We start from the raw sequence: 27,880 nt of genomic DNA, 5'->3' as shown, positions 1-27,880 counted from the left end.
AGCCGGGGAAGCTTCTGCGGATGCGCTCCTTTACAAGCAGCATCACAGAACAGTATCGTTTCGGAGGACTTGCACTTAGGCACAGCAATAATACCAGCTGAGAGGGTTTTCCCTAGATCATTGTTTGCTCTTCTTCACTTCAGATTGGAGATGATTTTTGCATGGTGGCATATCATGTCTTCTGCCAGAGGAATACACATTGATGAAGACGTGTACCAGGCAGCCGCAGCCAAGCTGAGGCTGTGCTGTATTTTAGGATGATGCTAGCTAGGCCTTTAGCTTTGTGAGGTTTAATGAATACTGAGGTGTTGTCTACTTCTGCTTTAGGTAGCATCAAGTCGATGCAACTCTGGAGCTCAGTAAGAAAAATGAAAATCTTCCTTCACTTTCCATTTATGTTAGTGCTTCATCTGGGCCTTGGAGACCAGTAGCAAAAAAAGGATGACTTTGATGTGTCCGAGGTTTCAGTGCGAGTTGGGGAGTGGAAGCCCTAACTGCTGCTTCAGGGCTGCCTTCAAGCTTTTCTTTTCTGAACAGGTGAAAAGCAGGATCTGGCAGCGCTTCACTCATGTCTCGTGGAGTTCAGTGGCTGGAATGTGTTAGTAACAGCAGGGTTGCTGGCTGTCTGGATTACTGCCACTTCAGCGTAGACAAAAAAAATTAGTCCTTTGAGACACGGACTGCAAGGCCTGATTCTCACTCCACAGCATATGAGTGGTACCGACTGAATTCAGTAAGAAGAGGAGAACAGGTCTCATGGGAAGTAACCTCCTAATACATGCAAAGAAACATCAACTTACTGAAAATTGAAGTTATAGCCAAAGAAAGAGGAATTGTGGATTTGTAGGACAGCTAATTAAGCCTTCTGGGAATATTTTTACTGAAGGTATTAAAAAGCAGATTTCTTGAATGAGTCACTAATGGATGAGCATTCTTTCAGTGAACTCTGTATTTCAGTACAATTTTCTTCAAGAACAACAAAGGCAAGGACAAATTCAGCAGCTGAAGTAATGCATTTCTTATCATTCCAAAGAGAAATGTATCTCTTGCTTAGCAAGACTTTCTTGGCACTGTTTTGGGCTCCCTAGGTGTTTTCATACTGACCTTAAAAAAAAAAATCCCCTGGCTTTTCATCAGAATTGCATTAACTGTGCTACAGGAAGGATTCACCTCCTGTGATGAACAACCTTCACCAGCCGATCGGCGAGACACAAGACCGCCCGTGTGGTCCTCCGTCAGCGCGCAGCGCGCCGAAGACTCCCGTGCAGATCTCTGCGATAACGAGGTCGGTGCTGCCCGTGACCACGACCAGCCTGTGCTTCAAGGTCAGGGTTAGAGACTGCTCCTATCTTTCTTTGCTTGAAATACAGATGGACACTTTGGATCTTCATGCTTAGAATGGCACATGTGCAGATGCCACCACACTCTATAGCTCCCATTTCAAAAGGACCTTGATTTTGCCTTCCAGAATTTTCTCATGAAAATCGTCTCTGAAGAGGGAGGGCAAGATGGAAGCGTATGGAAAGAGACTCTCTGGACAACCTCCAAAGCGAAAGCCAGAAGCCCTTCTGCTTCATGCCACCATGAGGACAACACCTCTGCCAAACAGGACATAAACTCACTGGCACTAGCTGGATGCTCTCTAATACACTGTTTTGTAAGTGAAGAAGATATGGAAGGGCAAGCAGTATTTTCCATCTTCCATCTGCAATTTAGATCCTGCTGACAGATACAGTTCAGAAAAAATACTTTTGGGGGGACTGCTGGTGAAGGAGTATGGGACTGTTTCAAAAACTAGAAGGAAATATGCTTCTTCACAAAAGCTTGATATAGTCCCTGTGATTGAGGGGCCAAGCAAAGCCTAATCATGAAGGAACTATGAAAGCCCTTCTCTCTCAAAAGCGGTAAGCTCCATCTAGACAGCAAACTCACAGGAAAAAGCTAGTATCGCAGCCATACTGCTTTTCACATAGTAACTGCAGTGGCAGCACACAGAGCTGCATTAATGGAATATTTATGAACTGTTGTCAGGGACCATTTTCCCGCCCACTGCTCTTCCTTAGCTGCTGAATTTCAGCAGGAAATTTGTTACTGGCTTTCAGCAAAGAGAGGCTAATATTTTCCCATAAAGAAACGTTGCTCAGAAAGGGGTGCACAGCAGTGCATGAGGCTTCTCTGAAAAACTACCAAGAACAAGGTTCTAAATTCCTGGTATCCTTTTCTTAGGGCTCTACTACCAAAGCTGGCACTTTCACTGGAGAAGATAAATCTGGCACTCCTAAATTATCCTCTTTCACAGTAGAAAAACAAAGGGATGCTGAGAAGGAACACCTGCAAAACTGATGCAAACAAGTGGGGTTCATTGCACACAATGTACTGTCCCTCCAGAAGGCAATGAAGTAACTGCCAGTATCTGCAGGGACTGAGGCTGCTGAAGAAGCACTGGAAGAGGCGTTCCTTTTCGGATGAACAGAAGGAGCAGAGAAGGAAGCAGGAAAGTAGCTCTTCAATTTTGTAACTATAAGGGTTGCTATACTTTAGCCTGGAGTCTCCTGAGCTGAAATAAACCCAGAACCTACAGGCAGCGCTTGTGGAGGAAGTCCCATGAGCCAGGGCAGCCTGGTCCTGTGGAGCAAGGTCTGCAAAGATAGACTAGTGCGAGCACAAGATCTTGGGCCCTTGGCAGATGTCAGACTTACAATGCATGGACAGATCAACAGCACTGAACATTTGCAACTGGTCTAGTATTTCCAGAAAATGTCAGACCCACATGGTGTCTAGAGCTCAGCTGTGTATACAGTATGTCCATATGAAGCTTTCAGAGGGGTCGGACACTTTATGAAGGGGCACAACTGCATTGTGCATGTGAAATAAAGCTGATACTTTCTGAAAACAAGTGATTTATTGCACAAGCACAATATAATCAATTTGTGCACTGCAGTGGCCATACACAGCACTTTCCAAATGCAATAGCTCAGTCAGAGCGACTGCACAGCAGTTTGAACCAGGATGCATCTGCCCAGAAACCTCAGGTAAACGTGCAAAATCCTCAAATTTTGCTCAAACTTTCCAGTGGAAAGGTACGCATTTCTGGGAGAACTCAGAAATAAGGCTGGTCTATACCCCTCTTCCTGGAAGAATAAGTCCTTTGGACCAGACAACAGGTCTGTTCCTTTCAGTGATGCAGCTGGCTACGAGTGCCAAAAGAGGTCCAGTGAATAGTTTGTGAACACCGTATTTGACAAAATAGCCAATAGGGCAGCAAACAAAACAGCCTTGCATGCACTGTGGTGTCTGGGGAAGGCAAGCCATGAGGCAGCTCAGACAAGGGGGCTAAGCGGGCACCTGCAGCGGGTTTGCCTCATGCAGCACCGGCCGTCTAACCAAGCAGGCGTCTCATCTCTGCCGTGGTTTAGCTCTACCCTCTGTGGTCAATGGAGAGGCAGTGCAGCCCCCAGGCAGCAACCCCTCCTCTTTTCCTTCCACTGGGTATAGAGTTGTCATGGCAACATGCTGAGCCTAAGTACCTAACGTTTAAACAGCTCATGTTTGGCAAGTGGCAGCCCACTCTTGCTGCCCAGTCTTGGTTTACAGTCGTTGTCCAGGTACACGGCAAAGCAGTCGCTGTAACATCACAGGAGTCCTCCTGCTCCTCTCTTGAAGGAAGGCATGAAGGAGGAGTGGGGGAACGGCAGGCTAGTCAGCCTCACCTTGATTCCTGGGAAGGTGATGGAGCAAATAATCCTGGAATCCATTTCCAAACGTATTAAGGGCAAGAAGATGATTGGGAGTGTTCAGCACGGCTCTGTAAAGAGGAGGTCATGCCTGACCAACCTAACAGCCTTCTGTGATGAAATGACTGGCTTGGTGGATGAGGAGAGAGCAGTTGATATTGTTGATCTCGATTTTAGTAAGGCTTTCAGTCAACACCATCTCCCATAACATCCTCATTGACAAACTGATGAAGTATGGACTAGATAAGTGGACAGTGAGGTAGATTGGAAACTGGCTGAACTGCCAGGCTCAGAGGCTTGTGATCAGCAGCATGAAGTCCAGCTGGAAGCCAGTCACTAATGATGCTCCCAGAGATTGATCTGCTGCCAGTACTAGTTTAACATCTCCATTAATGACCTGAATGATGGGACAGCAGGCGCCCTCACAAAGTTTGCAGACGATACAAAACTGGGAGGAATGGTTGATAAACCAGATGGTTGTGCTGTCATTGAAAGGGACCTTGCCAGGCAGGAGAAAAAAGGCCAATGGAAATTTCATGAAGCTCAAAGGGAAGTGCCAAGTCCTGCACCAAGGGAGGAACAAACCCATGTGCCAATAAGTGCTGGGGGCCAATGGGCTGCAAAGCAGCTCTGCAGAGAAGGACGTGGGGGTCCTGGTGGACAAGGTGACCATGAGCCAGAAATGTGCCCCTGTGGCAAAGAAGGCAACAGCCTCCCGAACTGCACCAGGCAGAGCATTGCCAGCAGGTCGGGGGAGGTGATCCTTGCCCTTTACTCAGTCCTGGTGAGGCCGCATCTGGAGTACTGGGTCCAGCGCTGGGCTTCCCAGTACAAGAGAGACATGGAGCTACCGGAGAGACTCCAGCGAAGGGCCACAAGGACGATTAAGAGACTGGAGCATCTCTTACATGAGAAGAGGCAGAGAAAGATGGGGTTCTAGCCTGGAGAAGAGGAGGCTCAGGAGGTCTTATCAATATGTATAAATACCTGTTTGGGAAGGAGTAAAGAAGATGGAGCCTGACTGTTCTCAGTGGTGCCCTGTGACAGGACGAGAGGCAATGGGCACAAACTGCAATACACAAAATTCCACTTAAACATAAGAAAAAGCTTCTTACTGTTAGGATGATCAAACACTGGGACACGTTGCCCAGAGAGGCAGTCGAGTCTCTGTCCTTGGAGATACTCAAAACCCGACGGCACGGCCCTGAGCAACCTGCTCTATCTGACCCTGCTTTGAGCAGGAGGGTTGTTGGACAGGGCGATCTCCAGGGGTGCCTGCCAACCTCAGCGATTCTGTGAGTCTTTAAACTCAGGCTGTGGGGGCCCAGCACAGGCCTGTGCTCAGCCAACAGTGTATGCTCAGAGCAGAAAGCAACGTTTCACACAAGCCTGTTATTATGAGTCACTCCTTTTTGGCTGTAGCTGCCCAGTGGCAAAGCCCTCTGTGAAGCTTTATGCGGAGTGCTTGCACTGATGTCATCTATACTGACCTTCAGCCACTGTCCTCAACTTTTTCTGGCCCACACGAAGCAATCGAACAGCAACATATTCCTGCAGCACAAAGCCTTGCCTTTCCTGCCAACCTGCACCATTTTAGGAGCAGCTTTAACCTCTCGCTGCCTGCGGCTGTGCAGAACACGGGAAGCCTTGTGAGCATCAGGTGCCCACAATTCATGGCTGGGGAATATGCTTTTTGGCCTGCAGATTTTAGCTTTTGCCCTCTGATGTCCATCTCTTCACACTGATTAACACTGAACTTTCTTTGTTGTTGTGCAGTTTATTCCTCTAGCTCGGCTAGTTTCCCCTCCAGTTCACCACTGTTCTCTGTAAGTTCAATGACCCAAGTAGCTTCACGTCTTCCGCAAATCATGATAACTCATTAATCACTGTGGTTTTCGGACAATTAATAAATCCACTAAATGAAATGTGACCCTAGTACAAAATAACGGAGTCTCTGCTACTAAACTTTTTCCACAATGAAAACTGACAACTACTCTTACTCTTCATTTCTACCGTTTTTTTTCCTCTGTAAAACATGTCAATATCGAAATCTTGTTTCTTACTCTGAAAGAACTCCTCCATATTAAGAACTCCTCTCCTATGCCTCAGGTGCCCAGTTCTTGAACCAGTCTGGAACGAGGACTGCGGGGCCTAACTCTGCTGCTTGCATATGGTGCAGCCGGCACGAGAGCACGAGCTCGACTGCCCGAGCGAGCGGCCTTCCTTGGGAGCGCCGAGAGCGGAACAAACGCAGTTCCCCTGAGCCACGCTTCCTTCCAGAGTCAAAGCACACTGCTTTTAGCTCATGTCTCATCACAGTATCTAACAACTGATAAAACAACAAAACACAAACAATGCACAGTCTACAGGGAACAAACCTCCCGCATCAAGGCATGTGCACCGCTGGCACTCCTCTGCATTAAGGCACTGTTTAGAGAGTGTCTCCTGGACCTACCGGTTGTGCGGATGTCGCACAACAGTGCAGTGCAAGGCTCCTCTTCTTGCAGAGAAGGGAGAGGAGAAATATTAGCTTTTAAATCTAAGAAATTTCTGAATCTAGGAAGTAAATTTCTTCTGGATTTCCTCAGTCTGCTCAGAATCTGACTTAATTCTGCTTATGTCAAGAGTGGACGTGGAAAGAAGTCCTAGACCTAGCCTGGATTCAGCATCTTCCTTGAGAGTGAGGATGAAGAAGAGATGAGAAAGCTGATTCTCACAGCCTAAGCAGCATGCGGTGACCATGCAGCAACCACCTGTTCGAGTCACATCAGCTCTACATTGCTATTCGGATGATCAGAAAGAGACCCTCAATGGAGCAATTGAAGGTTTTAATAAACTCTAATGTAGGACCAGCAAAGTTCGTAGGTCACGCTTATGACTAGAGGGCAGGAGTGCAGTGATGGGGACAGAAGCTCTGTGCTACGTGAGCACAGGAGCTGGCAGTGGGAGAAAGGTCTACAGTATACAGCTGTATACAACCACTTTTAAAAAGATGGAGTAACATACAGAAAGCCGCTTAACCGACGATTTCATACATGTCATAGCATGGGGCAGCGATTTCTAAACTTCTGCCACGCTGGGCTGCTATGGCTACAGAGCACGGCCAGCACAGAGAGTCAGGCTGGGTGCTGGAAGCGGCGTGCGTGTGTTCTAGCCGGCGGTCGGGGTAACACCCGTCATGCCACAACAGCGCGAGACTGCCTGTCTCCAACCTGGAGACTGTGCTGCTGCATCGGCACAGCCCGCTCAGCCGGGGTGGTGCATCAGGAGAAAGATTAAGTGACTTGCCTGTGGTCAGGAAACACCATCATGTACAGAAAACACCTTGTACGAAACACTACTCAGTCTAGCAGGGAAAGGAAAATGAATACATCAGTGGAAGCCAAAGGCCAGCAAACATGAATGGTAACTAAGGCCCATGTGTAAGGTTTGAAGATGAAGCTGCCCTGAATGAAGCAGCAGGGAAGACCTGTCCCTTACAACTCTGGGTGTCTTCAAAGCCCAGCAGCCAGGTCCGGGCGCATTTCTGGGGAGGAAGCATCAGTAAAAGAGAAAGCGCGGGAGCTTGAAGCTCTGGTCACTGGAGGAGAACCTAAGACTGATCCAGAGGAGGCTGCACTAGGTGTAAACGAATGATTTTCTGGCCTTGATGCGGTAAGGATGGATTCTAATCACTGTCTGATCACTTTTAAGAAGACTATGGAAATGTACTCCAGAAAGCTATCGCCAGGGTCACTACTTCAGGCCAACACCTCACTATGGGAACACAAAGCAGAAAATGTAAGCAATGCGATGGTATCATTGATGAAGCAGTTACTTCTACTTCTGTTCATTTACTGTTTTATAATGAATAAAAGGTTTTCTGTTCTTCACTCTGTGTAAATTGTCTTGCACGGGAATAGGACACCACTGCAGGCGTACTACTAATGGAAAAGGAGCTGAGAACTTGTGATCTTTCCTTGAACGGATGCTGAGAAGCAGTGGAAGGGGAAGGGAGGACATGGCGGGACACCCCAGTTGATGCCTGGATAACAGAAGAATGAAGTCACTGCGCTGAGACTTTGGGCTTTGGGGCAGCGCAAAGTGCAGCCTAAGACTGGGTCCTGAGTGGACGCTCTGCTCAAAGGGCAATATGGATTTATGATGGTGGAGATGAATTGTCCACTGCCCCAGGTCCTTTTACAAAATGCATTGCCTTTCTTCACAGATGGTTCCTGTATCAGCCTCGCTCATGGTCACATGACAGCAAATTCCATTTTTGTTATGTTTGTTGTTGTTGTTGTTGTTCTCCCAAACTGCTTATGAGACATTATCGCAGTAAAATACAGCGCCTGGATTTTGTGAAGAGCCAGCCATGAAAACCCTTGAGGTCTACTCCCTCTTATGGATTCTCAACGCAATGTCTCCTTGTTTCAAAACTTTTTTTTTTTCTCTCTCACTCTCCATAATTTCCAGCATTTCCCTCTTCTTCTGCCTGATCAAACCTCTGCAGCCAGAACAATAACAGTTATTCCTGCTGGTCATCGTTAGCTAATGCACTTTCATGCGAGCCCCAAAAGCCTAACTGCCCTTCCTTTACTTGTTCCTCCTAGTTCACCACACTGTCCTACGAATCTCAGTAGGACTTGTCTTTGGAGTCAGGACTGAGTCTAACGGTGACCAGTGTCTCTGTGGGCCCAGCAACCCCTGCGCAGAAGATGACGGGATGTTCGAAGCCACAGGCCGCTGGCCCAGCTGTGGCATCTGATGCACATCTGTAATTTAATGGGTCCCTTGTGGCACCTGGTGGCTCAGAAGGGAGGGTCTTGTCTAAAACGTGACTGGAAAAGAAGGACTCGGGAGTCTTCCTATTACTGCTCCTTGCTAGCTTCGGCCCAGCTGGGGATGGGGATGTTTGTGTTTGTTTTTCTCCTCCTAATTCCCAGAGAGGAGCTCTGAGAGCCAAGACAGATTATTCCTTCCTCCCATCATCACCAACATCAATACTGTGCAGGCCAAATTAACCCCTCGAGACACTGCCGTATTCCCCTGCTCTTCTCTCACACACGTCCAACGTGTTTGTGGTGTGGTCAGCAACGAGCCCTAGTTACCCGTTCCGCTGGGAAGGCACAAAGGAAACGCGGATCCAGCACTCCCTTTGCAGGGCTGGGATGAGGCAAGGATTATCAGGGCTGCTAACAGCAGCTCCAGCACTGATGTAAGGGGACAACCTGACCATGGGGGAAAAAATCCTCATTTTAGTTCAGTCGCTTTTCATTGCACACTACAGCAGCTCCTGCGCTCATCCTTCCCTCTGCTAAGAGCCTTCTGAGACACCTGTCCTTTGGGCTAGCAATGCCAGTGTTCACTGCATGCCTGAGGGGCATTCGTATCGGGAAAGGGTACAAATCCAGGGCGGTGCACGCCGGGCCGGGAGTGCCGAGCACGGGTGCAGCTCGAAATGGGACGGACGGGAGCCACCGCTTTACCTGCTTCGTGCCAGCAACAGCCAAGCTGTTTAAGTCCTTTCATTCAGACTCAGCTTGTTCTGTAAATCTCACTGACAAAGAAAACCTAAGCCTGGGTTACACAATCTTTTTTCTGCCAGATGCTGCAAATTATCGGTGCCAGTTGCAGGCTCGGTGTGGGGCCAGACACCACCCCAACACGGCTTGTGCTGTGCACGTCCCGGCCCCTCACCTAACTCACAGGAAGAAAAGCAGGTCTGAAATTCTAAACTTCAGGGGTTGTATTTTGTTATAGAGTAAAACAAAGTTTGGAGAAAACGACTAAGGTCAATGACCAATTATGGGACTAACGAGAGGGGAAGTTGGCCTATGGATGCTCGAACTCTGATGACACAGAAGGTTAACTTACAGGGTCAAAGGACAGGCAATTATGTACACAGAGCTGAACACACGCCTCCAGCCAGCAGCAAGCACTCGTGAAACTTCCCTGATCGGTGCCTGTTGGCTATAGAGTTGAGTCTCCTCACTTCTGCACCCTAAAAATACCCTGCTTTTACACCATCTCTCCTTTCCAGGAAATTAAATGCAAAAACCTGTCCTAAGCTAATATCAAAGGTGCTCATCTAAGCAGACACCAGTGAAAGTAAGCCTGGACTGAAGATCCTGTTTGGTCACCAATACTTTTGGACACAGACTCTACCTAACTTTTTCACAAAATAAGTAGGAACTACTTGCCATTAAGGGCTTTGTGCCCAAGGAAGGATTGCCTTCTACCTCTCCTGTCTGTGGCCAGCTCCCCTTCGCACAGGCCCTGGTCACAGGCGGAGCAGAGCTGCTGGCAAAGGGTCCCTTGCTGGTGCAGACAGTGCAGCAACGGTGTGCAGAAAGGGGGATGGAGAGTGGGACAGACGCAGCCGGTGCGAAGCTCGAGCACTGATGCAGGGGCTGCGGCGCTAGGGAAAGCATCAGCCAAAGCTCCCGCTCGCCCTAACGGTGCTGAGCCAAACACCGTCTGCAGCTTCCGTCCCCCGGACAGGATGGTGGGGAAGTGACGCTGCTCAGGGCTCGGCGGGGCTGAGACAGGCTCGCCGAAGCTTATGCTCACAGCCAGGCAGGGATGCTGGGCTCGGATGAAACAATGTCCAAAGCTCTCACACAAACAGGGCTGTGCACAGAGAGGCAACATCAGCTGACAATCACGTTCAGGCAAACGGTGCCGGGATGCGAGAAGGCACTGGCCGATTCCCCTGCACAGACGGACGCAGGCACGGGGGCCTTTGTCTGACATTTCTGTTCAGCTGACTGAGGATGGAGTCAGCTCCCATTCATTTCAAACACGGATGATCATGTTGATGCTTTCTGATGAGCTGGTGCTGCCACTAGGACTGCTGGGCAGTGTCCTAGGAAAGCGAGGGGTCAGAAGAAAGGTCTAAGCAGACTCTAAATTCACAGTACTGTGCCCTACGCAGCACAAAGCTGAGGCATTAACTTAAGTGCTTGTAGCACTAAGCTGCGAAGCAAATTTCCTCTGGGTACCAACACTCTGAATACTCAGACACTGCATGACACCAGCAACAGGACTGAATGCATGAAGACATGGGACTATGCAATGACATGAGAAGGACCCTCCCACCCCTGACCACGGGCAAATGAAACAAGATCTGCTGTGCCAAACCTGAGGCATGAATGCTCTTCAGCTAGCTCTGGCCAGGACAGTGCTCCATCTCCAGGCAAACCTAAGGGCTCTACAGCTCGGCTTTGTCTGCCAGAAGGACTGAAGTGAGCCTGACGGGTTTCCAGTTTCCCACATTTAACCTAGCTGTGTGCTGCAGCCTAGGAAGGGAGCAGACCTGCTCCTCGTGGAAGGCATCCGTGTGGAAAGCTATACAGGAGAACCAAATAGCCCAGTAGTGCTGTGTGGCATCTGGCAAGAGGCGTTTCCTAGCGCGCTGCCATTCTGTCCTCCCTGGCCAGCTGGTCACTGCGACAGGGACACAGACTTGGAAATTCAGCAACTGGTAGAAAATGACAAGTAAAATCAAACATGAGACTGCCCAGAGCTCTCCGCAGGCTCTGGATTTGCTTTCACACGTGGAAGCAACATTTGTGTAACTAGTTTCATACATACTGCGGGTTAAAAAACCACGTTGGACAGACAGACAAACACAGAAGCGGCACAACCAAGACCACACAGCCAGCCATGCACACTGGGGAAATCCCTGTGGTGGGAGCCCGGATCGGGAGCACAAGCCACGGGGTCAGACCCTCCAGTGCCTTCCCAAGCCTGTGGCTCACCTTCTGGGGGAGCAGGGAGGGAGAGGCGATCCCTGCCATTCAGGTGCGGTGACATTACTTAAGGCCTGTCTCAGGTCCCCCTGCCTAGTCCTGTCCGCTGTTTGGCCCCGGGAAGCCCAGCAGTACTCACACAGCCGCCACTCACGGGTACAGAAGAAGGAGGTGGGCAAGCAAAGATGTCTCTAGCAGCGGCTGTCAACCAGCTTGGTGGGGGGGGGGGTCAGGTGGAGGGGGGGGTCGGTTTTCTGAGCTATCCCAGGTCAACAGTCATCCAGGCTGAAGTGTGCGTCAGGCAGCCTGCGTCTTCCCTGGAGGCACAACCAGCCTCGTGGAGCCAGTCGCCAGGCTGGAGCTCCCGCAGCGCTGCGGGGGCCTCGCAGAAGCCAGCACTGCGCTGCGGGGCTCCTCCAGACACGGCCTGCACTGAGGGTCAGCTGGACCCAAGTCCCAGACTGCTACATGATTTCTAATGCAGAAATAACATAAAAGGCTGTTTTCTCTGTCTCATGATACTTGTACTGCAGGAGATGAGCTATGGCCATTCCCTGACTGGGAAGACATGAACCCAAAGGGAATGTGGAGCTTTGGGCACCTCCAAGCAATTGCATGGTGGGCAGCTGCTGGAGCAGGGGGAGCTAGGAAAAATAAATCTTCTGAGCAGGAGGTAGCTAACTCAGCTACACTTCTGCCCGAGCACCTGCTTACAGGGCGGTGAGTTGCACTAGAGGGGGTCCCGCCCCTACGCGTGCCTCGCCGGGCGTCCCCGGGCAGCGGGGACTGGGGCACGCGGTCTCCTTCGGGCCACGTCATGAGCCACATCAAAGCCAGAGGGAATTTCCTCAGTTCTCGCCTACAAGGCAGCAGCACACGACACCACAGCACGGGGACACAGACATGCGACTGGGGCACGAGGGGACAGGCGGGGTTGACATCCACGTGCCACAGCAAGCTCCGCTCCCTCGGCTCGCCCCGCCCGGGGCTGCGGAGACCGGGGCGTGCGATGGCACGTGGCACGCGGGGCGGCACAGGGGAGACGACATGAGCTCGCTATGAGATGAGAACATGCTCACTTACACAACTCGCCCACCCTCCTGAGGCCTGAGGCGGTTCTAGACAGAGCAGCGCGGACATGCAGATGTGAGAGCAAGAAGAGAGGCAATGAGAGAGAATGTTAGCATCAGTCCAGGGCGTCATCACAACACGGAGAATGAACAGACTTCTTCACAAACCATCCTGGAACCACTGCACCTCCCCGAAACCAGCACGGGGCCAAAGGGCTGGCTCCTCACACCCCCCGTCCCCTGCGGGGACCACGGCTGGACGGAGGGGCTGAGAAGGAAGGCCAACTCCAGCCCAGCCAGCGGGCTCGTGCACCGTTCCCCGGGAGCCGCGGGCGCTGAGCTGTGCCGCAGCAGCCCTGCACGTCCCAGCTGACGCGGTACCTGAGCAGCGCTGCCGAACCGGGGGCTGCCCCGGTCCTGCCCAGGCGCAGCCCCGTGCACTGCGCAGCACTGCGCGTTCGCTCGCCCCTGCCTCCGCTGCTGGAACAGGTCAACCCTTCAGCGCAGGAAAGAGAGTCTTTGACATCTGGGAGGGCCGTGACCGAAATTCAGAGAGCTCTAAGGTAGGTGTCATTCTTGGGAGACAGCAAAGGGACTGAGGAAATTGCCACCAAGGGGCTTTTGGGAGCCAGTTAAGTTCAGGTCAGCTCCATAGTCACTGAGTTTACATTCGTATGCCTACTGCAGGAAAGGGGACATTCATAACTGCAAGGGTTCAACAGCCAAAGCCTGAACGAGTCACCAGTGGTGTTTTTAACAGCTAAGAAAAGAAGGAGGGACGAGGGGAAAGAGAAAGAAGGAAGTGATATAATAGAAATTTGGGGAAAAACAGAAGATGGGGGAAAGGAGAAGAAGGAAAGAACATATGTATGAGAAAAAATGCTCCACAGCAAGAACAAGAGAATGAGAGTGGCAAATACAGTTCACCATCTTTTCTGACTTTACCAAATATCTGTGTTAAAGTGTTTTGTTTTTATGATTGTGAGACTAACAGCTACAACTAAAGGTCAATGGAATATTGTTAGGGCCTTGCAAGTGAGTTAACATTTCCCAAAGGGGATAATCACAGTTTCTCTGGTATGGAAGTTTACTTTAATCCTTTGCTAAGAGTCTGTACTATGACGAAGTGCTTCCCTTGGGCTGGCAAGCATTTCCCTTCAGGAAATGCTCTGGAGGAAAAAGCCCAACATTTGATCTCCAGTAAGTAGATGCACCAATAGCATCTTCTTGGTAGGGGAAAGAAAGACCTTGCACCCCCCTGCCCGGGTGCTAAACGGCTACGCTGTACTTTCCAACCTTTTCTCTTATGCATTGCACAATTCCTCACCAGTGGCTATCAAGGGATGGAGAGGACTCGTTTCAGTTGACACTGCCCACCTCTTCCAAACGGAAACTCCTCATCTCCCTGACCTGCGATTCCAGGGCCCTTCTGAGTCCCTGAAATTCCTCACTCTGCATCAGAAGCTTTCATCAGTGTTTCAGTTTGGCATTGTGGCTACAAACATAAAGGATCATCACTGGTTTCATTTAGCGTTTTATTTATTTTTTTTTGCAGGCAAAGAGGTTGCAATCAGAATGAAAACAAATTCGCAGGAGCAGTGCACAAGAGCACTGCTACCTCTTGCCTGCACCAGACTCCAAAAGAAAAACAAGAAGCAATATAATCAGCCAGTCACACTCTTCCAGTTCTCACTTTTTTCCATTCATCTGTTTGGCCAAACAAGGGACTGCAGGTGGAAAGTACTGGCTAGTAACTGGTACAGAACACAGATACCAGGATCGAGTGAAGACTGCACTGTTTCAGGTAGAGGATCCAGCTCTGTACTGAGCAACTCAACGTGAACACACACAGCCACCCACGGAGGTACGGCCTGGCTTGGGAGAAGCGTGGTTATCCCCTGGGGAACGCCAGTGGCTCCCTAGCGAAGGTGCCGTCCCGGCTGTGCCATGGCGACAAACCTGCTACGCTTAACGAGTCAGGTAGAAGAGCAAGAGGACTTCTGCACTCGCTTCGAACGGCGTCCCTCTCACGCTTTTCAATGCAAGAGGGACTGGGCTGGTAGCCGCTTTTCTCCTTGGGCGATTTTGCAGGCGGTGATATAAACGGAGCACAAGTCATTAAGACGTATGCGCTCCTTGCCTGCCTGTGCTGCTTTTTGGAACAGGGAGAATCAGGAACAAAAAACCTGGGTGTCAATAAAGAACATTTACAACAAGGGCAAGGTCAGAGCATTATGGACTTAAAATCTGCTTATGCCTTAAGTAAACGTTAAACTCTTGTTGCAGTATGCTTCCTTTGCCCTCCTCTGATCTCCTCTTTTTGGGAAAAGGAAATTTAGGGCTAATATCTATTGACTGCTTTGTTGTTGCAATTCTATGACAACTCACTTCATGCTCTTTCGAAATTCCCATACGCTCCAGAGGGGAAGAGGAACTTCCAGTCTCCTTGTGTGTTGCCTCTGGGCATCTTCAAGCCAATCTCTTAGTAAGCCTTCACTTGAGAGTTTGAATAAACACGACAGATTTACAGCAAAATTGCTCTAAGCTAGCATACAGGGATCTTTCTGTATGGTTGCTTTGCTTTCTGTTCATTGACAAAATAATTACGATTTGCATGCATCTCGTGGGATTTCTGCACAAGAAAGGAAAATCCCCTTCTCTGTGACCTCCACCTTTTGTCTGTTATGGCCCTGAAAGGAATACTAGCCCTACAACTGTTCTCCTGTGCTTGGGTGAGAAATAATTGTATCATGGGACTTTCCCAGGGCTATAATTAGCAATGAAGTGAAACTTTCAGGCTTTAATTCTTCTTTTTTTGGGCCACTTCAGCAATAACGTAATCTTGGTGGGACACAGAGTTCTTCTTACCAGCGTCTAGACAACACCTGCACTGTTCTTCCTAAATCACAGTCTGGGAGGGGAGCATGAGCTGAAGTCAAGGTTTGCTCTTCTACTCACTCTGCGGAATAATGGGTGCATGAGCTGTGATTAGTACATGTTAGTGATCAGATGAGGTGAAGCCAGCTGTGCTTGCTGTGATATGGACACATGCTGAGACGTATTGCCCACAGTGCCCCTGTCTCCTTGTAGGCAGTGCACGTCAACATCAAAACCAAAGCCTACCCATCGACCAGTGGCAGGAAGCATTGAACTGCTTTCAGATTTTTGCGTCACCTCTGAATCAAAGCACTCGTTTCCATGCAGCCTGAATTATTAATCCTCCCAGCATCCCTGAGAACCTCCCACCATGTTTTCCAACTACTCAGCCTCCATCAGCTTGTCTCTAAAATGGTTTGTGCTTTCCCCTTCTATTACTGTCTGTGGTGTCAGGACTAAAAGGAAAAGCCACAGAGGCAGACCGAGCTCAGGAACGCCACGTCCTCAGCCTCTCTGACGTCCTTTAGCGAATGCTGGAAAAATGACATGGCAACGAGTGAAGAGCACCTCCGCACACCGGAGCTGTTATCGCAACGCATGGCAAACTCTCCCGTCGCCGGGGAGCACTCTTAGCCCTGCCGGTGGTCACACTGCAGCAGGGCTGCAGGAACAGAGCTTCTTCACTCTGCATGTGGAAGGGGCTTCCCTGAAGGATGCATTTTCATAGTTTATAAAGATGCCTTAAGCATCTTTAAGTATAAATGCTGCAGGAAGAGAGAATTAGGACTCACCCTGCTTCCATTACTTGGCTGCAATTTTGTCCTACTCTTCAAGGGTGGCATGTTCCAGCCTGACCTATCGGGAAAGGTGGGGTATTCGTTGCTGCTCGTGTGCTCACAGAACAGCATACTGTTGCCAGCGTAACCTGGGGCCTCGCTCTCTCTAGGCAACCACAGGCTTGGTGATCATTAGCAGTGAGACTGTTTTAGAGAGGAATACAGGCATTCCCCGTTTCACTTCATCAAAAGACACTGCTCTCGGTCCAGTGAGACCATCTCCCTGTGACGTTAGAAGGGAGGAGTTCAGTCTGCCGATACACCTGTGCCTGGCACTGCTGCCCGTACGTTGCACGGGATTCTGGTCCTCAGCCGAAAGGCCATCTCTCAAAACATGAACACAGTGCAAATAACTTCCTGCGTGCCACTGACTCCCTTTAGGGAAGGTGCTGAGAAGCACGGATCTCAGCTGCCTTGATAAATGCCAATCTTCAGCTTTTCATCAGCTCTCCATGGACAATTCCCTTGACTGCGGACAGAAAATTCAGATCTGTTTCGTGCATGAGTTTAGACACCATGAAGAGACAAAAAGCCTACAAGGAAACAGGGGGTTGTATCTGCAGTGGCTGAAAGCTTGCACCAGAAATGTTACACCATTTAACTGAAACAGAATTAATTGATGAGTTTATATAGAAAGAGGTAGCTTTACCCTAGGAGCTAAATGCCTAAAGGGCTTATTTTTCTTCTCTCTCTCTTTCAGATCTGTAGAAATACAAAGCAGTTGTGGGTTTCCAGAACAGCACCTGAAAAACTCAGTTTTGCATCTAAAATTCTGCTTCACATGATACATTTGGCATGTTCGTTTTTTGCTTTAAGATAAACAAACAAACAAACAAACAAAAACCCTTTACAAAGCACCCTCTAACCCAGAGTCTTGGCTGAATTAGCTGGATCCCAAAACTGGAAATGTGTTGACACTTCAAATGCTTCTGGCTTGAGTCAACATCTGCTCACATTTAGCTTTAAGGTCTGGCGGAGCAGCATCATACCCAAGCTGATCAGCAGAGGTGGGAGGCTTAGGTCGGAGTTTGACTAGGCACAATGAGAGATGACACAACCCTGATGAGGCTGGATGGCCATGCCAGTCACGGGACACAACGACATTAAACAAGAATGCCATCTTAACATACGCTTTAATGCTGCACATTTAACACGTGAATCACCCTGAAGTGCCTGATTTCAGCCTTTGGTGCTAAGATGCGGTTTTTCAGCTGGCATTTTCATAGCTAGCTCTGACTCACTAGGATCACGGATCAGAAATGTGCACCTCCCATCAGTTAACTTCAGCGCTTTATTGTGAGAATGGATGTCACAAAACGAATACGTTTCAGTGTTCAGCAGTAGCTCTGAGCTGCGACTTCCTTGAACTGCTTCTGAACAGTGAAGGGTTGCAACACCAGAGGTACAACTGTGGGGCACATCTTGTTGCGTTAGCTCTGTCCCGGGGCAGCTCAGGAGCTCGTGTCACAGGAAACACTATGACACCTGGTCATCTTCCTGCTGCTCGCGTTAACAAAGCGTATTGCATGTTGGGACACGCAGTCTTCACAGATCACACTCATATTAAACATGAAGATAGCTGCTGCTGACTTCGTTGCGTAACAGACATGCTATATTAAAGTAACCGTCAGGACAGCTCCCAGCCGAGCGGTGTGTGTCCCTCGTTCAAGGGCCATTATACACTCCCACGAGACTGTACGGCTGGAAGACGTCACACCGCTCGGCTGTCATCGTCTCTGCCAAACGATGGGTGACTGCGAGCGCTGTGCAGAGGCTGTGCTGCACCTGAAGCAGCCTCGCCACCGCTTCAGCAGCCAAACCCTCCTCCGGGAACAGGCGTGCAGCGCACAGGCCCCGCACAGCTTCCCTCACCAAGCTCAGCCCTGGCCGGTGCCACCGGGCCTGAGGAACAGGGAGGATGGAATAAATAGTCTCTCTATTGATTGCCTTAACTCTGACCTTATGTTCTCATTCTCAGTATTTCTCGACCTCTTTTTCAGTCATTCTTGCCAAACATCCTCCTGTGGAAGACTGTCTTGGAAGGAGATATAGTCAGAGTTATTTTGGAGAAAGCAGTTTCTGTCTTCTGTTCCTGGAGGTCTCCAGCCAGGAACCTTACAGACCTCTGGAAGAGAAAGGCACCAGGGCCTGTGCTACAGACAACACTTACAAACAGAAGTTACCTGCTCTTAGATGTAAGTACTGTAAATTCAGAATTTAATGTGCTTGGGAACAAATTTCAATAGAGAAACCTGAAACTTCATGCAAGGTGTTCCACCTGCTCTCAGCAGCTCTTGTAGCTGCGGCAGCTCCTGCGAGTGACAGTAATAGCGACAGCAGCAATTACCGTGGATGGTTTCTGTAAGCAGCACCTCACTGCCCTAAAAGTCCTGCGGAATCCAGGAAACGTTCTGGCTTTAGAGAAGAGCTTCAGTTTGGCTCGTGACCAGTGTTAAACATAAGAACGGCAGGCAGAGCCGTAGCCCAAGCACGGACATCGCCCTTTAGCTCTCCAAACGCCTCACCGAGGGGCTGCGACACAGGCTCTGGCGGCAGCATCGGCCGGGCTTTCACGCTGCCTGACCAGAGGAACGCAGCATCCTCCACCGCGGAAGAGATGCTCAAGGACCTCCCTTCTGGCCGGGCAGTCAGTCCCGCACGGCTGCACCTCGCTCCTCGGCAGCACTGCTGTGTCTAGGGGTGTTTGTGGTAGGACCTTTTGGTAATACTGCTACTCTTAGGACAGCCCCAGAATTGGAAAGTATGTCCCGAAATGGGTCATCTAAGCTTATCTAACTGCTCTTTACATTATTTTCTGAATTTACAGTAATTTCATAAAGAGAGGAATTTTCACAATGAAAGAGAGTGACTGACATCATTAAATATTCTATGTATAGCTAACTTCCTGGGAAGTACTTCCAGTCTTTGACATAACCAAGAGTATAAAAATTTCAGAGATGAAAGGCCATGACTTCAGAAAAAGAAATGAGAAACATTTAACTTTACAGGACTCAAAAATGCCAAACACCCAGGGGCAGGGGAATAAAGGGGAGGAGGACGAACTGCATTTCCCTGCAACAGCGCTAGGCAGCGGGATGCCGGGACGGGGACGGGGTCTGTGCCCCGAAGAGCCCAGTGCAGCAGCTGTACGTCACAGGGCAGGAGTTTAGGCAGGGGGTCTGCTGCCTCCGAGGAAGATGGCACCAGGGAAACACACTGCTTACTGGGAACACGGGAACCAAAGGAGGTGGTGGTAGCCCTTGAGCTGTGAAGGACAGGAAGGGTTAAAGAGAGAAAGAGGACGGAGAACTGGTGTCGTCTGGAAACTGCGGGGCACACTTGCAGGTATACGCGGGGAGGCTGCACGGGGAACAGAAGATCGGCAGCGTACCTCACCGGATGGACATGGGAGGCGAGGGGTCTCTGGCAGGAAGGAGAGGGCGTTTCTCAGAAACAAAACATACATAAAGGGGTTACTGAGTTCTGACATCACGGGAGAGGCAGTGGGAGTCACAGACGCTTTTCACCGGTATCGCTAAGAGACCAAGTGGGACTGGAGGCATGTGGTCCAGCAGCCCCTCTAGCAACACCAGGGCAGGGAGGGTCAGCTGGGCCCCAAGAGAGGTCTCTGCAGAGGGCCAATGTCTGGCACAGGTAAGCTGTTCAGGATGCCATGCCTGGATCTCCGTTAAAAGCTGAGAACATCCGAGTTCACCAGCTTCACAGAAGATAGGTGCAGTCAGCACTTCTTAGAAACACGAGGCATAGCATGCCTGGTTTCAGAAGGGTCCCAAAATGCAATTTAACTAACTGCACTCAGTAGAGGACCCAGTGGTTGCCAGCTGAGCAGTGCAGGGAGGAGGGACCATGTGTGAGACACCAGTCGCTAGTGAAGGTCATAATGCGCATTTAGGGGCTGAATCCGGCAGAGAGATAAAAACGTGTAGTAGGGTGAGATCCAGAGACCTTATTCCACACAGTGGTAATAACCCCGAGTTTGGTACCCCCTGAAAGGTGGCTCATCAGTCCAGCCAGGCTGACACTGCCAACACAGACAGCAGCAGGGAGACAAGGGACAAGTTAAGGATGTAGCCACAGGAACACCTCTGGGGTAAGTCACTTTGAGACATTTGCTCCCCCATGCTACAGCCTGAAACACCATCAGCTGTGTTAGCACCACACGGAATTGTAACCCACTGCTGTGCTCACCTGGTCACAAAAACCTTCCCCCGGAGAAGGGCTCCTCTTAGCTCAGGGCACCTTGCTGACCCCCACCAATGGCCATCAGCATCTCAGATCTCCGTCTCTAATTTAGACGTGGTTTTGTTTTGTTTTGTTTTACAGTCAGATCTGTGGGCAAACAGGGGTGAAACCAAGGGCGAAAGGGGCCACTCTGTCCAGGAAAGCAACAGGTCAGGATAAAATTGTGTGTGCAGGCGCTCCAAAGGGACCGGCACCTGCAGACACACGGAGAGAACCTGGCCGGTGGCCGGGGCCGTCCTGGGTCCTGCCGAGGCCAAGAGGGCCATGGAGAGGATCATGAGGCTCAGAGAGAGCATGAAGGTCACAGCTGCAGTGTGGGGGAAGGAAACCGGTGTCTCCTACATGTTTTGAGGGATGGAGGAATCCTGGTACAATTTTGTAAGAGAAAGAGCCTTCTGCATATCCTGGGGATTCCTATCACAGCCTTCTGGACTGTGACCTTTTCAGACCCATAGGCTGGCCAGGCTCTGAGCAGGTCTGCATTTGGAGAAGAGGACTAAAGGGGTGAGAGGATCTGGCATGATGGGGCAGTGGTAGACACCTCTGAGGCAACAGTGGGCTCAAAGGCCGACTGGAGAGAGGAGGTGCTGCACGGAGACGTGTGTAATTCCGTGCTGGTGCTAAGAAGAACACAGTCGATGTGAGTGCCAAAAGGGGAGCAAATCTGAGGCCTAACTGCATGTCACTGTTAAGGGCCACGTGTAATTTCTCCTAATTACAAGCTGCCAAAAAATCTCTTTGCAGTTCAGTCAGAACTTATTCATCCCAGAAACTGAACTGATTTGTATCTCAGCTAATAAAGGTCACGTGTAGTGTTGCTGTGGCCTTTTTAAAGGCTATCATATTCCACCCTAGCGATGGCTCTCTTTCAGCTGTGACCGAGCACAGTTCTAAATACATAGTCTGACAACGTTTGGAGATCCTTTGAAATGAAAAGCACTAGAAAAACATACATTGTTATTAATTGTTCAGGAGAAAACATTTAGAAGTGAAACCCACAACTAAATACAGCAATTTAACAATAGAATCAAGACAGAGAAGGAACATGAAACAACAGGAAGGCAATTTAAAGGGAAAAAGCAACAGTGAAAAGGCTCTGCTTGTGGTGCATATTAGAGAGGAGCCATGACCAAACAGTGCCAACTTCTAGAAAGTATGTCTCAGCCTTTTCTCTGGCCTGTGCAGCTCAGAAGTCCTGACATCTCTGAAATACCCCTCAAAATGCACCCTGAATTATGCAGCACATGTACAGGCCACTTTTGCTTACACACTTCCCTGCCCTTTCGGGTACCTAAACTCCGCACAATCCCCTCCCCTGACCAGCGACCAGTGTCTTACCGTGCTGCGACCACAGGTGACTTCTTCCCGGGATCTAATGCGGACCCGGCTGGTTCCTCCCCCAGTGATCGCGTATCTTTATTCAGCTGCTGTAGTCGGGAACTTAGCTCACTGATCACAGTTGGCTTGTCATCATCAGCCCCATGGATTGGCCTGCTCTCCATGGGGTCCCCCCATAGCTTGGACCTTCTCTGAAAGAGGTAGCGTGGCCGGCCAATGCTGGCTGATGCCAGAGTGGCCGCATGTTGCTGGGAGATGAGCTCGCTGTCCGAAGACTGCTTCAAAAGTGGGTCCCTGAAAGTAACTGGCCCCTTGCTGAGCTGGGACTTGAGTTTTGGCTTTGGAGGCACTGGTGGCTTCTCGAGTATAAAAGTTTGTCCATCCGCAAAGGAAGTGTATGTGTCAGTAGGCTCCCCGCTTTCTGAGGACAACGTAGACATGCTGGAGACCGTAGAGATGGTGCTTGTGGTCTCCAAGTGATGGTCACTTGAACTTCTGGTGTCCACCTCTTCCACGCCCGAGTCTGCAGCAGACTCTGGGGCTACGGGGGCATCAGAGGGCTTCCCTGAGGGTGTTCCGCCAGTGGTAGAAGGTGCTACTGCTGCCGCTGGTATGGATGGCGTGCTAGGCGTAGCCAGGTGGCTGACTGGTGTGCCAGGGGTGGTGACGAGTACCCCGTTTGCAAACTCGTCTGGTGGAGGCACCAGCCCTATCTTGGCCAGCTCCTCCCTGGTCTCCTCATCGCTTGAAGACAACTGAGCTGGTGGGAGGGTAACTGTGTAGGGCTCTACTTCCTCCTCCGAACTCCCTTGTCCCAGTGTCTTGTCAGAGGCTGGACTGACTGGAGGCTTTCCCACAGGACTGGGCTGAGTCTCTGCTTTGGGGGACTCTGCTGGCTCCATGCATGTTTCAGGGACAGCTGGTTTCTCCTCTTTCACCTCAAGTCCTATCTCGTCTTGGCCATTACTTGTGGCATGAACCATGATGAGGCCAGCAGTCTTCTGCTGTGATGTATCCACTATACTAATGATCATGGACTTCTTGTCTTCTTGTTTTTTCTCCTCTTTTCCAGGTGTTTCTGCTCTTGCTTCAGTTTCTTTTCTCAGCGTGGATGGAGTCCCCCACGGGCTCTTTGCAGGGGCCAAAGTCCCAGAGTCTGTTCCAATTGCCCCTTTGCCTCCAGGTGAATACGCAGGTGACACTAAACTCTCCAGCTCCCCCCTCTCTGGTTCTTTGGTTTGGATGTCCACAAACAGAGGTGCCGCTCTTTCCGAGTCTGGGCTGTGAATTGGGGTGGGCGACCGGGATGGGACTTGAGTTGAGAGGGCCCGTTCCCTTGCGGCCAGCGCAAGCGCCAGTGGTGAGTTCGGATCCAGGGGCTTTCCTGTTAGGGGGTGGATGAACGTTGACGATGAGCTGCTAATTAATGGCTTTAAAGCTGAGACAGGGGAAGGCAGTAGTACATCTCGGCTTCCTAACAACCGCTCATCAATAGACCTGGACTGCTGCAAGGATGGCATGTCACTGCTGGGGGGGCTTCCTTCAATGGCCCCAACCGAGAGGAAGACAGTGGATTTCCGCTTCTCATCCAGACGACGTTCTCTGTCCTTCATGACTCCAGCAATGGCAGTGGCGAAGGGGATGCTTGTGGTTTCAACCTGAGCAATGCCAGTGTGGTGCTGATACTCCACTCCACTCAGGCGATGGCTCCTGCGGGTGGGAGACGGCTCCCGGGTAAAGCCTCCAGTGATGGACAGTGCTGCTCTTTCCTGTGCGTCCTCTACTTGTAGCTGCTTCACAAGAGGACTCTTCTTTCTCTGCGGCTTGGTGGGAGCAAACAGGCTGACATTGAACTGACCCATGTTGGCATAAGGGTTGTCAATCACTCTCCCTTTCCTTTTCAGCTTCTCTGGGGGGGTTGCAGATGGGCCAGGCCGGGGGATCTCTGTTGGCTCCACGGGAAGATGAGAGGAATCCTGTAGGATTATCATGGATCGGGCCCTCTTCTGCCTTTCAGGATAAGGTATGGAAGTCCTCGCCTGATCATACATCTCAGCTGCGCTAATGACCTGTGGGAGTCCATGGAGTTTGGCCTCCAGGCTTGGCTTAAAGCTTGATCTTGTGGTATCATAAGCTCTTCCTGGAGGTGGAGGTGGAGAGAAGGACGGAGGGGGGGCTGTGTCAAAGTAATATGGAGAAGGAGGTGGGGGTGGGGCTGTTTGAGGTGGCGGTGGAATCCCGTGTCCTTCCCTAACAGTGTCTTGCATCGATGTGCTCCGGGGAAACTTCCCATCCAGCAAAGAAGCAGCAAGTTTCTCGTCTTCACCTAGAAAACCAGAAGAACAGTGAAATCAGAGAGGACTTCTCCAGAACATCCAGAGTGACAGTACCACATATCGCATATAAGACATCCCTTTCTTCTCCCCACTCCACTTTCTTTCTGAAGTGACTTTCCAGTTCATCTTTTCTTTCTTTGGTATGTGCAACTGTAGTCCGGCCCTTTTGTTCATGCATTTAGACACTCGGCACAGAAGGGCAGTCACAGATTCTTACGTCTTATATTGTTTTAAATCCATCAGTCCTACCTAACACTCTCCAGACCATTGCAACAGTGACAGAGTCGAACGCTTGCTCTGAAACCTCCTGACACCCAACTGCCAAGGTGTGAGACAGCTGAGTGCAACCAGGTTGTGTAACTTGCAGCAAGCGCTGCCGTCTTTCCTGCGCGTTCTCACACTCTGCAGCTAGCTGTTCCCATGCTACACTTCCCCCTTCTTCCCCGTGAGGGGTTACATATGTTTAAATGTGCTAGACTGAATTCAGAAGCAGGGTCTAGTAGAAACGTAAGTTATGTGTTGCGAGAATTTGAAGTACCCAAGAAAGCCAAATTCTGCCATTACCGGGATCTGAGAAAGCCCTCGCTGTGTGCCCAGGTGGTCAGCTGGAGCTTTCCCAGATCCCAGTAATACTCAGTGAAAGAATATCAGAATCTTACTGTGTAAAGCAGTATAAAGGAAAATGCATTAATACAGCAAGCACAGTGACAGAGAAGACACAGGATGCAAGTTAACCCGTTCTGCTTGCTCTAGCCTTCTCTAAGAGCCTGTCCCTCTTTAGGCAGTCCTGCTTTGCTATCATAATCACTTACTTGCCATACCTGGTTCTTTTTAATCACAGTTCAGCTGTTCTCAAGGTTTAAAGATGGTCCTTAGAGAGAATGCTCAAGATGGCTTAAAGCCACATCTTGGCACAGCAGTATGATGACCACCATTTTTTGTCTCTAATGCTTTTTCTTTAATGCCCATAAGCATTCGAAGTGCTTTGGCAACTGTGTACTGCATTACTTAGCAATTTCACCAAATGCCTGTGGATACAGAGTCCGCTGGGAGGAAAAGGGAATATTTTTGCCAATGAGCATTGAATTTTACATCTCATCACATTTTTCTTCTTCAAAGCCATGCTATTTTTACTGAACACTTTATAGGGCTTTTTAATACCAGGCAGCATAATGAGCTGGAGGCATGAAACCAGTTTAGAGAGACTGGACAAAGCCATGGAGGACAATTTTTTTGTGGGCTACTACGTGCACAGAAAGCACTGCGCTGAAAATAGCAGCTGCCTGCGTAGGCGTTCAGAAGAAATATCATATCCTTGCCCTGTTTTCACTCTTCCCTGGGCATCTGCTTATGGGCAGTGCTTAAGACAGGATCTTGTGCCAGACAGAGCCATAGTTTGATTCAGTATAGACATGCTCGTGTACTTAACAGCATTAGGATCCAGGAAGGACCTCATGCCTTTATGCTTAGTTCTACTTCTCATTTGGGAATGGTCAGGTGTTGAAACAGGGTAACTTACACAGCACTGAGCTCTGTGTTTGTCACCATGACCGGACTGTCACAGTACATGATCTAGCCCCATTAAAGACTGTCTTTAGGATGTGCTGCCCATCTTGCAGACAGACACTGCTGGGCCTCAAGCGCAGAGATATTTCAGGATATAAAATGGGAAAGCTGGTTCATCTCTGTCTTTCCTAAATTTCCTGATCTGCAAAGAGCAGACTTGCAAAGTGGCTGCTGGGCCACCGGAAAGCATTATGAACAGCCACCGGCTGCTGATGATGCAAATTCTTGGCTGTTGACTATGAACAGCTCTGGCTGAATTGCACCTCTAGCAGCCACAAGTCCAAGCTCACAGTCCCTGCTGTAGATATCTTTTAATGTGTTAAAAACAAAGTTTTCAAGTGAGGAAGGCTGAAGGGGACAGTCAGATAATCTAAGTGTATTCATTGCACTGGTACTGGTTTTGTTTTATTTTAAATAGCCATTTTTCCACTTTTTCATTTTACTCTCTGCTTCCCACTTGTCATTTCTCTGTAAGTATCTCTCTTGCATTTTTTTTTTAATAAGGTGGTGAAGTGCTGCCCTGAACACTCCAGAAAATGATACCTGAAGAACTACTGAGTTGAATGACTAGCTAGACGTGCCAGGAGAACCTAGACAGGCTAGAGAAATGGGCCCGCAGGAACCTCATGAATTTCAACAAGGGCAAATGCAAAGTCCTATACCTGGGAAGGAAGAAACCCTTGCAACAAGACGGGCTGGGGACTGACGGGCTGGGCAGCAACTCTGTGGAAAAGAACTTGGGGGTCTTGGTAGACAGCAAGCTGAACCGAGCCAGCTGTGTGCCATGACAGCAAACGAGACCAAGAGCATCCAGGGCCATATGAACAGGACCAAAGACAGCAGGCAGAGGGAAGAGATTGTCCCCCTCACTGACCCCTCATGAGACCACATCTACACTACCACATCCAGTTTTTGGCCCCCTCAGTACGAGGAAGACATCAACAAACTGAGGAGAGTTCAGTGGAGGGCCTCTGAGATGGTCAGGGCTGGAGCACTTGACCTGTGCGGAGGGGCTGAGGGAGCTGGGCTTGTTCAGCCAGCAGAAGGAATGGCTTCGGGGGGACCTAATAGCAGGCTTCCCGCAGCTGTGGGGAGGCTATCAATGAGCTAAGCCAGGCTTTTCACAGTAGTGCATGGCAGGAGGACAAGAGACAATGAGCAAAACTGAAACGACGTTCGGAACAGATAAAAGGAAAAACTTCACTATGAGGACAGTCAAGCAGTGGAACAGGCTGCCCAGAGAGTTTGTGCAGTCTCCATCCTTGGAAATTTTCAAGATCAGACTGGAAAAAGCCCTGAGCAATATAGTCTGATCTCATAGTTGATCCTGCTTTGAGCAAAGGGTTGGACTAGAGACCTCCTGAAGTCCATTCCAACTTGAATTATTCTTTAATCCTATGACAGGGGAGAGGCTTCATTCCAGTTCTGATTCCCAAGCTAACCATCTCCACAACACTGCTCCTAGGAATACCAGCAATAATGTCTGTTCCCTGTAAAAAAGAACATCTCCTATTGCTCCTCAGCAAGAAAATCAACACTCAAGAGAGATCACTGATGGAAGAGGTGGGAGGAAAGCGAATTCCTGGCAGGCTCTTTCTTCACTACCTGCAGCATTCGCCATTCTGACATAGCTCCTCTGCTCACTTCATCTGTGTGCTTGCTATCCAAGTCCTGCATACACAACTATATCCATTTACTCATCTGCCTTTTCTCTGCACAGTTTTCTCACTCTCTCATGTTCTGTTGATGATACTGCCTCAGTGCTCCACTTGCTCATCTCTCCTCCAGTCCTGCCGAAGGTAAGGGTAACGACTCTGGCTTGGACCAAAGGCACATCTAGCCCAGTATCCTGCCTGAGAGTGGCCAATTGCATGAGGAAGGACAGAAGAACATGGCAAGCATACAGCTCTATTTTGCCCCTTCCAAATACTCTGCCAGCTACCATCAATTTGCTGATCAAGAACTGCCCGAGTCAGAGTGCCTTTGTATTTAACCCTTGGTGGACTTTTTTCTTCTACACATTTGTCCAGCGGTCTTTGAACTCATGCAAATTGCTAGCATCCACAATACCCTGCAGCAAAGGGCTCTGCAGCTTACCGGCACTATGTACTGAATTACCTCCTCTTC

The 27,880-nt window shown here is 49.7% G+C and overlaps 1 protein-coding gene across 2 annotated transcripts in view; it reads right to left on the bottom strand.

Annotated features, from left to right (window-relative positions):
- The window catches only part of SHANK3 (SH3 and multiple ankyrin repeat domains 3), a 368,629-nt gene that overhangs the window by 12,203 nt on the left and 328,546 nt on the right, over positions 1–27,880 (bottom strand). For both annotated transcript variants that reach the window (XM_064498806.1, XM_064498868.1), the window contains one exon: positions 21,852–24,177. In XM_064498806.1, the coding sequence (XP_064354876.1) occupies positions 21,852–24,177 (2,326 nt within the window). The remainder of the gene's footprint in view (positions 1–21,851; positions 24,178–27,880) is intronic.

Source organism: Dromaius novaehollandiae, chromosome 1 (assembly GCF_036370855.1).
Source record: "Dromaius novaehollandiae isolate bDroNov1 chromosome 1, bDroNov1.hap1, whole genome shotgun sequence".
Classification (NCBI taxonomy): Eukaryota; Metazoa; Chordata; class Aves; order Casuariiformes; family Dromaiidae; genus Dromaius; species Dromaius novaehollandiae.
This window is presented reverse-complemented; position numbering and strand designations above follow the sequence as displayed.